This window comes from Columba livia, chromosome 19 (genome assembly GCF_036013475.1).
Source record: "Columba livia isolate bColLiv1 breed racing homer chromosome 19, bColLiv1.pat.W.v2, whole genome shotgun sequence".
Taxonomy (NCBI): Eukaryota; Metazoa; Chordata; class Aves; order Columbiformes; family Columbidae; genus Columba; species Columba livia.
This window is the reverse complement of record NC_088620.1, coordinates 1,001,661-1,014,471: the sequence shown is the minus strand read 5'-3', so window position 1 is coordinate 1,014,471 and position 12,811 is coordinate 1,001,661. Positions and strand designations below refer to the sequence as shown.

The window sequence follows — 12,811 nt, the reverse complement described above, 5'->3', positions numbered from 1 at the left end:
GCCAGGGACTTGGGTTTGTATCTTGGGAGTTCAGAGTCCTTGCCTTTGTGACATCCCTTCTGATCGTACAGCAGGGATTCCAATAGAGACAAACAGGAAAATAGTTTTATTCTGATGTTTGCAGTGCCAGGGAGAAGAAGAGGTTCTCAGAAATAAGAGCTAAGAATGAAATGTTAGATATCAGACCTATGGTAGAGACCTCTTATTGCTTATAGCCATCATCTCAATTAAGTAGATACAATTGATTTTCATATAGTGGATTGTTGTTAACAACATTCCAGCTTGAGAGGCCTCTGGAATATGTCTAGAAAAAGCTTGAATTAAGCTTTCACGTGACATGCTCCAGCTTGTCGCAGCTTCAGTTGCAACAGGAAGGAGTTTTCGAAAGACATTCAAGATCCTGGTTTTTAGATGATGATGTGAAGTTGTACAGACTTAATGACTTCTTTCTGAGCTCTTTTTTCAGGTAAGCAAGGCAGCTGTATCTAAACGACAGTTTGTGTATCTTTTTCAGGTTTTGTGTAAATACATAGTACGTGGTGGTTTTACCGCTTGATTTGTAAACACCTCAGAAAAGTCTAATTTGTGAAGTAGGGGTCTGCACTGCAGTGAACTGGCTTGGGAGACCACTAATAAATAGACTTTGTCCTTTGTGAGCTCTTCTAAAAGTTATTGACAGGTCTTTAGAGGTTCAGATCCCCGAGACACAGATAATGATCTGTCTGCTGTGCAGTTGAATCCCTTACCCAGATAATTCTAAAGAAATACTGTTTAATCTGCATCTGGCAGAATAAACTGTTTGACTCTTTTGCAGGTCAAGTTCAGTGAATTAACAATTGATATGTTCCGAATGCTACAAGCTCTTGAAAGGGAACCAATGAATTTAGCGTCACAAATGAACAAACCTGGAATGCAGGTCAGTTCCATTTCAGTGACAAGCCTGGCAACGGATCTTAACTGGCTTTTGTTTGGTTTGTTTTAAAGGATGTCCTCGTTCAGTATTGTCACTGTGCAGAGCAGGTTAGTAAAGCTGGTATAACCTTTCTAGAAGTTAGTGAGGAGTAGCTCAAACCTGTGGAGTTGGATCCAAGTAGTGTTCTAGTTCAAATAGTGTGCATCTTGCTTTACCCTCTAGTAGGAAATGCAGCATGTAGAGATGATTTTGTGTGGGAAATATGTTGTGTTTTGTTTTTTCTCAACAGGAGTCCACGGAGAAACCAGCCAGGCGGGAAAACCCCCATAAATATCTGCTTTATAAACCAACTTTTAGCCAGCTGTATACATTTTTAGCAGCATCGTTTAAGGTTTGTGAAATTGGTGAATTTATTTGTAATAGAAAAATATTCAGAATGGTATGTGACGCTGAATAAAATGTGCTTGAGAGAGTTGTGTATGATTTAATTTTATCTAGTAATTTTATTTGTACCTGTGTAGTCACGCATATATACAGGCATTTACATATACAGACATATATAAGTTTTCTAGATAAAGTTTATCTATCTCCTATATATATTATATAGGAAATATTTCTGAGATAGGCCGTCTGGAGAACAGAAGAATCTTAAGGGTGTTCTTGTGTTTCATGTTGTGCCAAACATAGCACAAAATCAGGGAATTGTGTCAAGAAGCTGTTGCTCTTCAGCACCGTGTGCCTGGGAGGTCTCCAGGTCTGTAGCCCACTGGAACTGTTTCTGTCCTGCACATGCTGCAGTTTTATCTGCCTGTCTTATTTCATTACCTGCTGTTCTCTTCCATGTAAACAATCTATACATTTGTAGACGTTTTTTAATACAGTTGCTATGCGTATTTTAATTTAGCAAAGTTGCTGTGCTCATTATGCTTAATTATGACTGTACAAGTCAGCAACTTAGGATTTAGTGGTAAAAACAGAATATGAACCCCATAAAGAAATACGTTTCAGTTTGTTTCAAGAAACAGCTGTAAAGAAGCGGCTGGTGAGCTGAAGTGCATCCGTAGGACTCCGAACTTTGGGTGCTCAGCCTTTTGCAGAAATGAGAAGCATCTGTTCCCTCGTGCAGGCAGTTCATTAGAAAGGTGGCAAATAGATTTCTTGTACAGGTCTGTACGGAAACTTTGATGCGTTGTGCTTGTCCAGCTGAGAAGGGTCAGAGGGAAGAGGCAGGTGTTGCAGACTCTGGGGTATTTGGAAACAAAGAACCTCCTGTCGGACCCTGAATTGTTTGGGAGTTCAGGTCTGCACGATCTTGGCAGCTTTTGGTTTCCATATCTTGGAAGGCCTCAGATCTGGCAAGATAGTACGAGAGTCTGTGCGGAAGCAGATGCTGTTTTAGTGCTGCTTGAGTCTCTAATGGCAGCCTAGAGGTCTGAGTGGAAAAAAGGTATGAACGTCTCATCAGTTTGTTTTTGTCTGCACGCTCACCCGTTGAGGGGATGGGGATGTACATACACAAAGAACAGGGTGAAGGGAAGCCAGAAGGAGTAGCACAATCTTAAATAGCAATGTATTAATGAAGATGATGATTGAATGTTAAAATAAACTTACACATTCCTTCCCTTGCCACTCTTCTCTATCTGAATTTCAGGAGCTGCCTGCGAACAGCGTGCTGCTGATTTACTTGTCTGCCACGGGCGTGTTTCCAACAGGTCGTTCGGATAGTGAAGGTACAATAAAGGAATGCTCCCTGTCATGAACAGGGCTTGAATTCTCTTTATGTTCCAGGACAAGTGACCAAGAAAGATGTCACAAAGCTCCTTTGAAAAGACAAGTCAATTTTATTCTCATGTCTACTTAGTAAGATAGCCTTTTTTTCCACAAACGAGTTAATTCCCTGTGCTTTCATTAGTATGCATTAACCTGAGACCTTTGCAAAGGACATACCCAGTTTTTGATGCACCTGAAGCATTAAAAGCTTTGCCAGTTGTGAAGACCACATGGCTCGGTCGATGCCTCAGTGCAGAGTTAATAAAATGGCCAAATGGCATTTTTGATTCTTTCCAATCTCCAGCGCTATGAGAACGTGTGCTCAGGAGATGGATGGCAAAAGGGCTGAAGCGTCTGCAGGGACTGTTCTATTTGCACGCGTGTTAACCTGACAATTCAAGCCCTTCTCATGATTTTTGACAATTCCTTTCACCTCATCCTCCTGTTCTTTGCACCCTAGCAGAATATTTGGATGCAGCTGCAATATAAAAGCCAAAAACTGGTTGGCTGAAGTAAATACAGCCCAAAGATCTGTTCATGTCATTTAAGGAAAAAAGAAAGTTTTTAACATCCTAAATATTGTACCCACCTCATCCGTTTGAGACTTGCATTCCTTTATAAGACGCATGCCTTGTCCATCCCAACGCATGGTGTACGGAGCTCTCAAAATGTTAAAGGAAAAAAAATCCCTGTCAGCTCTGCATTGTGGCAGTGATTTTTTTCTTTAAACACTTTAACATTTTCCTTTTTGCTGCAACTTGGTGACAGGTTCTAACTAAACAGTGTTCCTTAGCGCCTGTGTATTGTCCACTTCACTGCATGTGTTGTTCCAGTGTAATACTTGCTGTAGAGGTGTCCGGGCTCTGCCATCGGCGGAGCTGCCGACTCAGGCTTCAGTTTCCATTCAACAAATCCCATCGCAACTGTGTTCTTTTAATAAGGTAGCGTAGTCTGCACAGACGAGAAAGTTCTACCTTATTAAAAGGGAGAGCAGCTGCAAGTTGCACTGTTTATTGCCTGTGAGCCATTTGTGTTTGACAGATCACAGGAAACGTTTGTAACAGTGCGAAATTAATGTATGTTCTGTTCCTAATCTTGTATTCCCAAAGCTTCCCTTAGAATTGAAAGGTGCCTTATGGATCCAAACCTGACAAAATTGCGTTTGGTGGCCAAATATGAGTCAACTAACTCTGCAAATGTATAACAGAATGAGGAAATCCTAATACTTTAGTTCACTAGTGACATTTCATACCCATCTAAATGGCGGGGACATTCCCCAGTATCTCTAGCACATTTTTTGTGTAGGATTTGACATTTTTATAGCCATTCGTTCATCTCTGCTCTCCATCAGTTAGGTGGCTGGCTCTGCTGTGCAAACTTGGTAGAATATTTCTTGAGCTCATCGTAGGAACACGTCAGGCTGTGTGCATTTGTGAATTCTGTATTGAAATCTTGGAACATAAACCTATGCTGGAGATCTGAAATCTGGTTAAAACTGCTCTGTCCCTTCTAGGAGCATTGAAAGCGTATTCATTCTCCTCCCTTTGCAGTGTTATAACTGCAGATGATAGTAATGTATCTATTCTAAGAGGCTACAGAGTTTTTGATTGATTTAGCCTTATTTTTTGATCAAATTTTGCACCTAGGATACACTAGCTCATATAGCAATTTTACAGAGGCATTGATTGTCCCATATGAAACGTGTGATGGGTTTTAATCTCTTTGCTGTGTAGAGTAACCTGAGTCGATATTTGGATCTTTTGTATTATGTTTATGGGTAAATAGTTAATAAATAAAGTAGAAGTTATGAAGTTGGATTGCTTGCTTCTATTTGGTAGATGCTGAAACTACTCAAAATGCATAAAATCCAATATCTAGTCAGTAAAGTCTCCACATTCCTTCATTCCCTCCTTAAAACTGTAGTTGTTCAGATTTGCTTCGTTTTCTGGTATTTGTGGTTGTTTCCTCCCTTTCATATAATCATTAAATCCGTAACGGGTGAGTTGCCTCCGCTAATTGTCACGCTGCTTTTGCCACGTGTAGGTCCGTATGATTTTGGTGGTGTTCTGACAAACAGCAACCGCGACATCATAAACGGGGATGCTCTCCACAAGCGGAACCAGGCGTACAAGGAGATGCACTGGTAAGGGCACCAAAGCCTCGCAGTTCAAACTCTTCAGTGCAGGACATCAGGATGTAGATTGGCCTGAAGTTGAGCAATTAGAGACGAATACGCAACTTTAAATGGTGATATAAACACTCAAAAAGTATCACTGTGACTTAATGTAAATTATTTGTTACTGGAAAGCTTCAAAGTAATGATGGATGACTTTCCCCAAAAGCTAAACACCTCTTATTTGGAAAGAACTACTAAGTGCAGTGGCCCATATTACAGAGAATGCCGAATTAGTTTTGCAGTTAATCTCTGGGGATGAGTCTGAGGAATGAGGAGTGTGCTTGCTGTGCCTGAGGAACTGGTGCGCTGCGCAGCTCTGCGGCAATTCTAGCGCTCTGTGAGGCGTCCCTTTCTCTTTTCAGTCTTCACCCTGGAGATCTTTACCCTTTCACAAGAAAGCCCCTGTTTATCATTGTGGACTCTTCAAACAGTGTTGCCTATAAGGTAAGGCTCCTGAAGGCAGCTGCTCGTGCGATAGGACACAGTGTCAACCCCTAGTTAGCTTTCACTTTTAACGGGCTATTTTTTTAAACAGTTTGTATTCAGTCTTTCTTTTCTTTTGAGGTTGTGCATGCTAGTCAGGATCTGATCCTATGAATAGAAACAAGAAGGAGAAGCACATGAACAGCCGCTCATTGGAAAGTAATAAATCCTCCTGGAGGGAAAAAAGGTTCAAGATTTCCAAGGTCTCTGGTGGGAGGTTTATTTTTGTTATATACCAAAGACAAATCTCGGTGTGTGTGCATGGGGGAGGGAGATAACTAATCTGCTTCTTTTTTTTCCAGTCATCCAACACTCAGTTGATTTTAAGCAACAGAAAGGAGTCAAAGCATTGAGCCTGGTCTTATAAGACATGGGGTGTCTGTGTCTGAAAAGTATCTGAACGAAGGAAATACCAAGACTGACATTAGCGTCCGGTGTTGCTGTAGAGTGGTATATCTCGGACAAGGAGCCGCCTTCCCAGGGTGCTGTGGACTTTCAGGAGAATTACTCCATGCCAGATCACCTTGGGAATCTGCAATTCGGGTAATACAGTAGCAGGCGTTTCCAGTGGCAGTTGCATCTGGCTGGTGTTACGGCACTTCATGAATGGGACGATCAGAATGTGCTACAGCTGGGGAAAGTGCCACTTCCTTGTGTCTTCCTTTTTATAGCCCCATTACGTGCAGGGAGGGAAGTGAAGCTCACAGCTGCGCTTCAGAGGAGGAACGGGGCCGTCTAGTGGCCAGATGAGCTTGGTCCTTGCTCAGCATCCACAGTCTATGTTGGTTGTTTTAAAGGCGTTTGTTGGCCAGTGAGAGGTACTAAATTAGGGGTCAGTATAATTCAGAATAGTTCTGTTTTGAGCAATGGAATTTTGACCTGACACATTTCCCTTCGCAATCCGTTGCTACTCAACCTGGGCAGGTAGACGTGTGGGGGTAGGTTTTGGGGTTTTGGTTTCTTTCAGCTGTAGGTAGCTGGCAGAGCTCTCAGTCTCTGTATTTATAGCCTGCTTGTCGTCGTTCTGTGCCTGCTTACGTGCTCGGTTCCTTGTCGCCAGAACATACTGATGGGGCTGTACTGCGACTCTCCTCTGGCTGTGCTGCGAAATGCTTTGTAGACTCGAGCACTGGCACAAGCAAAGAGGTTCTGTGCAATTGTGAAAGAAGTTGCAGTCAGCATACCGACTTTTTCCACACGGCTGCTCTGATGGTTTCTGATGGGACTGGAGCTATCCTGACATTTAAATGTCACTGCTAGCAGTGCTGGCAGTAACGGCAACTGCTCACACCTCTCTTTCTGCAGCCGTTGCTGCTCTCCCGCACGCGTTCTCATCTCTGCCTCTCTCTGGAGGCCTTAAATGGTGGTGACTGGAAGTCAGTCCTGCCAGGAAGTGCCTCGCCAGTTTGTCAAATCAGCAGCACTTGAACAGCTTCCTCCGCTATATATTTAGCCGAAAGTGGAAGATAACTGCAAATCGAGCATATCTACGTAAAGCCGTGAATTTTTTTCAGCACTTACATTTAAATATAGACGGCTGTGATCTTGAAAGTTACCACTGTATACGTGGATGAAATCATATTTTTAAATCGGTATGTTCATGTAGCTCTGGTTCTCTAAGATTATGGTCAAATGCAAAGTCTTGAAAAAAATCCAAACCAAACCAAACGCTCCAGCCAGTAAGAATGGAAGGCCCTGGCCGGTGATGTGGTATAAACACTCAGCTTAGTAAAGCTTATGTGGGAAGTGACTTCTTGTGGAGATGACAGGTAGTTCTTTTTTGGAAAGAGTTGTATATGACACACATTTTAAAAAGCAGCAGCACTTCTGTCGGAAAACTTGAGTGCTGAAGTATCAAACCAGAGCCAACTCTGAAACCAGAGTGTGTTTGAGCCTTGGTGGGGGGCTCTGTGCACGGAGAGGTGGGGCCTTCCTTGCCAGAGCTGCTGCCACGGTGCACAGGGCAGGCGCCTCTGGCTCCGAACGCGCTGGGACACGGAGCAGAGGAGGTGGGAGCGAACCCTGGCGAATCCGCTCCCCGAGCGTGGAGGATCTGCTTCGGTCTCCAGCTGGGTGGTACCAGGTAGAATGCGACGTGTGAATCTGCTGGTGGACACTGGGCGTACGCGTGACTGGGGAACGTGTCGCCTGCCGCTGTGGATTCGGTGCCGGCTGCCCATGGCTGGGGTGGCTCCTTCGGCAGTTCGATGTGTTTCTTCCTAGTACAGTTTCACTAGTTAGAGGCTTGGCCTGCACTTATTGTCTTCATGGTGATAGTCTTTGTTTCTCCATTAGGGACCAGACCTTAGTATCTAACATTATAAATCTCCCTTGGACTCTTAATGAAATAAAGGGGTTTTAGGACTAGTCAGCACTCTGTCAGACATGGGAAATGTTTTATTTTGATTAGACTGGATTACTCTCTTTAGTATTTGGCAGACTTCGATGGAATTAATTCAGTGAAACTAATTTAATTGACATATACTGCCCGGAAGGGAAAGTTCCATTTGAATCAAGCAGACACCAGAAGGAATTAAAAAATGAGCGTTTTGTTGACTACCCAAGCAAATCCTCCTGGTGGTGTATACCTTACATTTGTCACCTGCCAATTTGCAGAATATAATTTGCAAGGATGTGCGTTGCACTCGTGCTCTGGTTTGAATGTGTGCGCTGATAGGATGCAGACACGGTCATTTATGTTTTCTATGGCTTTGCGAGCCTTCAGTTTTACGAAAGCTATTTTGGTGAGACATGTTACAGCTAATGAGGTTGTGTAAATGATTTTTTTTTTCCTTGGTGATGATTACCACCAATCAGTATACCTGCCAGACGGCCAGAGAGTAGCACTGTTACCAGGTAATTGCTAGTGAAACTGGACACAGGCGTCGTTGGAGGTTTCTGAATAGATTCTTGGGCAACAGGACACCCAGACAATATTTAGGGTGCTGGTGGAAGGTGCGTGAAACTAGTATTGTAAACCGAGGGTTTGGTATGGATGTTGAGCTTAAGACATATTTGCTTTAAAGGAAACTTATTTTAAAACTTGTGTCCCCTGGGCTCTTCCGTTTCATCAGCAATAGTTCCTCCTGCTAGAAAGAAAAGGGGAGATGAATCACTTGGACGTGATAGTTCAGCTGGTATTGAGGAAAGACACTACATCTATTTTGACTTGAAAGCCAAGGGCTTTCCTTTTTATTGCAGAAAGTGATTTTTTTCAAGTAATATATTACTACTGAAAGCCATATTTCCATGGAATTAGTGTCTGGTATCAGTAGCAGGGAAATGAATTAGAATTCTTTAAAATGCAATGGGTTATAGTTCCGTGCTGTGATCTGTAAGTGAACTCGTCAGCCTCACTGCCAGCGCTGCACGGTGTGACGGGCCTTAGTGTGTTCCCTGTCGTTAACAGTCTCTGTGCCTTTAACCTGCTTGAATATTCAGAAGCGAGCAAAGTGACCATCAATACTTCAAAATTCTTCTCTGTTACAGAACTTCACAAACCTATTTGGACAGCCGCTGGTGTGCTTGCTCTCTCCAACAGCGTACCCCAAGGCATTGCAAGGTATGTGTGGTGTTGCATTTCCGAACAAGCTGCAGTTGCAAACAAATACAATTCAGATTCTTCGGGAAAAGGTAGCTTTTCATCACTAGGTAATCCTGAAATCAGATTAGCGTTCCCTGAACTAGTATGATAAAGTTTAGTTACTGTTTATGGCAAATAATTTATTCAGACAATGCTGATATTAGTGAAGACCTAGGCCTCCCACAGTCAGTGAGAAAATGGAGTTTCTCGTGGTGTTGAGGCACATCCCCCATGAGCTTTATTGCTGGTCATCGCATCCTCTTGAGAAGAGCTCTGCCCCAGAGATGGGACAACACAAGGAGTAGTTCCCCTGTTACAGGATTTAGTGGGTGAGCAACTTTGTTCTGTGGCAGGGACAACCTCTTTGTTTCATGTACCAAATGTATCTTTGTCTATTGATGTTTTTATTATTATCTTTTTCAGATCAGTCCCAGCGGGGCAGCCTCTTCACGCTCTTCCTCAACAATCCTTTGATGGCGTTCCTGTTTGTCTCTGGATTATCAAGCATGCGCAGGGGCCTGTGGGAGAAGTGTCAAGATTACCTTCGAAAGATCAACCGGGATATTGCGCAGCTGCTGACCCACTCCCGCTCCATAGGTGCGTGCCTCACGGTGCACAGCTGAACCTCAGCACGCTGCTTAAGCACGTGCTGGTTTTTCTTGTTCAGCCTTTCCAAGGGACAGAAAAGTGAATAAGTGCAATGCACGAGTATTCATAGTGGTTTCCCTCGAGTCTCCTTTTTGTTTTTTTCTCTCTTTTTTTTTTTTTTTTAAGCCTTTCTAAACTGCGTTTCCTTTGCCTTCTTTACAGATCAGTCCTTTCTTCAATTTTTTGGGGATGAATTTCTTCGCTTGCTTCTAACAAGATTTGTCTTCTGTTCGGCTACCATGAGGATGCACAAAATTTTCCGGGTATGCAGGGATGTGTGTCCCTTTGTGGGGAGGACGGGCCGGTGCAGGAGGAACGGCGCTGCCCGGGGATGGCAGGTCTCGGGGCCAAGCGTATCGCTGCGTCTTCCGCAAGATCACTGATGCTCACGTGCTGATGCCTACAGCGCGTATTGAAGCGGTGCCTTTGTGTCTCTCCAAAGGCGTGAAGCCTTTGACTCGCTGAAGCCGTGTTCTCCTGCATGAGCAGCAGACACACTCTCATTCATGTATGTCGCTCTCAACAGCCGTGTCTGCTAGAAAAACTCCTTAGTAATTCAAGACTATTATTTCTACACAATTAAAAAGGCATAGAACAAGAATATAAGAGGAAGTGGGGAGGAGTGGAACATTATTGCTAGAATGTATTCTAGTGTGAGTGGATTTTGAAAGGTCTTCGAAATGTAAATGATTAAACTAAACAGGAGGACGGCATCTTCCTTCCCATTTGTTAGCGCGGTGCCGGCAGCCAAGTCTGCTGCTGGATCTACACCATTTTATAGATGGGAGTGTTGGCGTAAAAACTGCCTGCTCCATTTTAGACGTTACAGAAGAAAATGGAAGGCGGAACACAGAAAGATACAGTATTCAGTACTCTAGCTGCAGGCATCTCATCGCTTTCCCATCCCCAGCTGCCTTGGCTTCTCTGATACCAGGGAGAAGCAGCAGGTCTTCTGTTATCGGGGTGGATTTGCTCCCAGTGTCTTAGATATTTGGTTTAGGATGAGATGAATCTCCCACTGGAGCTGCTTGCATGTCTATAACTTCAAGAAATTAACTCCAGCCTAGTAAATAAGTGCATGGGGGGATGTTTTGGTTTTGGTTTTTTTTTTTTTGCAAGGCTTTTGTGAGCATATTATTAACCGTCTTAGACGAACGGGCAGTTTATTACCACTATGACCATCTCTGAGTCAATGGAAAGAGAAAACGGAAAGAATATTTTGTCCCTGTGGCATGCTGAACAGATTAGGCCTCCTCTTAGGTGAAACTGGCCTTTGGCGATCTTCTTTATAAAGGGTGTAACAGTAAATGAATGTCTGATTCTCTTTGCTTTCACTGTCCTCTAGCAGGAGACTCGAAATTATCCAGAGTCTTATCCTCAGCTGCCGAGAGATGAAACGGTGGAGAACCCTCACCTCCAAAAGCACATTCTGGAGCTGGCTTCCATCCTGGACGTCAGGAACATTTTCCTGGAAAACACCCTCGACGACTATTAAGAGAAACTGTCTTACTGCAGAGGGGTTTCCCTGGCCACAGATTCTGAATGGTGCGGTTTTATAATGTGAACATCATAAAAGGAAGTACTTGATTTTATTTTTAAATTTAGGACCATTATTTTAAAAAGTTATAATAAACAGCTGTTAGTTTAGCTGTTCCATTCTATATGGGATCAATTTTATAAGCAGAAGTTTTCATGTCTTTTAAATGTTGAACTAAAGCATCATTAGAGGTTTATTTATGGTCTTGTGGCTATCAACCACATTTCCAACAGCTGATCCTAAGCATAGAAGTATTATTGGTTATCTTTACCCCACATTTGTGGAAATCCTTTATTTTTATACAATTTTAAGAAATTGGAAAAAATCAATAGAAAAAACAATATTTTATCCCCAAAGAGTCTGGATTTGAAACGGTAAAGATGGAACCAGGCAGTGCAAACCAACAATAGCAATAAAACAGAGTCCTTCAGAACAAATATATTTTTTCAGTCTTAGCCAAGTAAGTAGACAAAACCCCGGGCAATGAGTTAGCATGTGGAGCAGTGGCTTTGGAGTGACACTGTCAAGATACTTAATGCTCCCCATAAATTTGACACAGCAATTTTCCAGATGAACTTTGCACTGCTGGCCAAGGACATAGTTCCCACTCAGCCCGATGGGATTCACGATGACGAAGCTAAGCCCGCTGTCCCCATCTCGCTGTCACATGGGTCACCTCGCCACGGGTGCTGCTGCCACCGTGCTCCAGAGGAGAGGCCGTTCTCCCTTCTCATGTGCTAGATGCAAATTCTTGCATTTCCAGCAGGCGTTATCCTCCTCTCCCTGTGTGGATGGGATGTGTGGCTCCCAGGCGTGAGCAAGCACAAGGAACGGGAAATATGTAAAACTATTAAATGAAAAAGTCAATTTGTACTGTTCCATGGGAAAGTGGTAAAGGGCAAGTCTGGTCAGTGCTTTTATGTTGAACCCCAGCCATGCGTCTGTTTTTAGGTGGAAAAACCGCAGCGCTCGGTGATTACTGTAGTACCGCGGTAGGGCTGTTTGCGGTGCCGCGGTGTGAGCTGTGGGCCGGGCAGCAGGGCAGGGCAGCAGCGCGGCGCCGCCGGGACGCTCAGCCCGGGCGCGCGGCGTGAACGGCGGGAGCTGCTGGAGCGCGGCCGGCAGGTCTGCGCGGAGGTTCTCCGGAGCTGGGCTGGAGCTGACGCCATCCGTCCCCTGATTTCCCTCGTGTAACCCATCTGTGAACGCTCGTGTTTGTTCTGAGCCGTCTTGCCGCTGGTGTCCCGCGCCCCCACCACTTGGTGCTGCTCTTCTTTGGACTATGGCAGAAGTTCGTTACCGGGATGTGCCGTTCATTTTACAGAGTGTTTGTGTGTGTGCATGTGTGTTCTAGGCGTTTGTGTGTATATGTACAATATGCATACATTTACTGGCTCGTGTAAATTGTAAATATGTATATATGTATAGGTACTTGTTTATGTATTAAAAAGAATGAAACAGTACAGCCTGCGCTTTGGTTCACGATTCCTGATTTCTTTGGGAAGGGCAACAAAGATGCTGAAGGGAGTGGAGCATCTCCCTTATGAAGAAAGGCTGAGGGAGCTGGGGCTCTTTAGTTTGGAGAAGAGGAGACTGAGCGGGGACCTAATCAATGTTTATAAATATATAAAGGTGAGTGTCATGAGGATGGAGCCAGGCTCTTCTTGGTGGCAAACAATGATAGGACAAGGGGTAATGGGA

At 43.8% G+C, this 12,811-nt stretch overlaps 1 protein-coding gene across 10 annotated transcripts in view; it reads left to right on the top strand.

Annotated features, from left to right (window-relative positions):
- The window catches only part of SCAI (suppressor of cancer cell invasion), a 31,668-nt gene extending 19,095 nt beyond the window's left edge, over positions 1-12,573 (top strand). For 9 of the 10 annotated variants that reach the window (XM_065035399.1, XM_065035397.1, XM_065035395.1 and 6 more), the window contains 9 exons: positions 815-916; positions 1,203-1,304; positions 2,565-2,643; positions 4,727-4,826; positions 5,222-5,303; positions 8,832-8,904; positions 9,349-9,522; positions 9,736-9,836; positions 10,919-12,573. In XM_065035399.1, the coding sequence (XP_064891471.1) occupies positions 815-916; positions 1,203-1,304; positions 2,565-2,643; positions 4,727-4,826; positions 5,222-5,303; positions 8,832-8,904; positions 9,349-9,522; positions 9,736-9,836; positions 10,919-11,068 (963 nt within the window). In that variant the 3' untranslated portion in view covers positions 11,069-12,573. The remainder of the gene's footprint in view (positions 1-814; positions 917-1,202; positions 1,305-2,564; positions 2,644-4,726; positions 4,827-5,221; positions 5,304-8,831; positions 8,905-9,348; positions 9,523-9,735; positions 9,837-10,918) is intronic. The other variant, XM_065035392.1, reaches the window with a different exon arrangement.
- Positions 12,574-12,811: the final 238 nt, after the last annotated feature.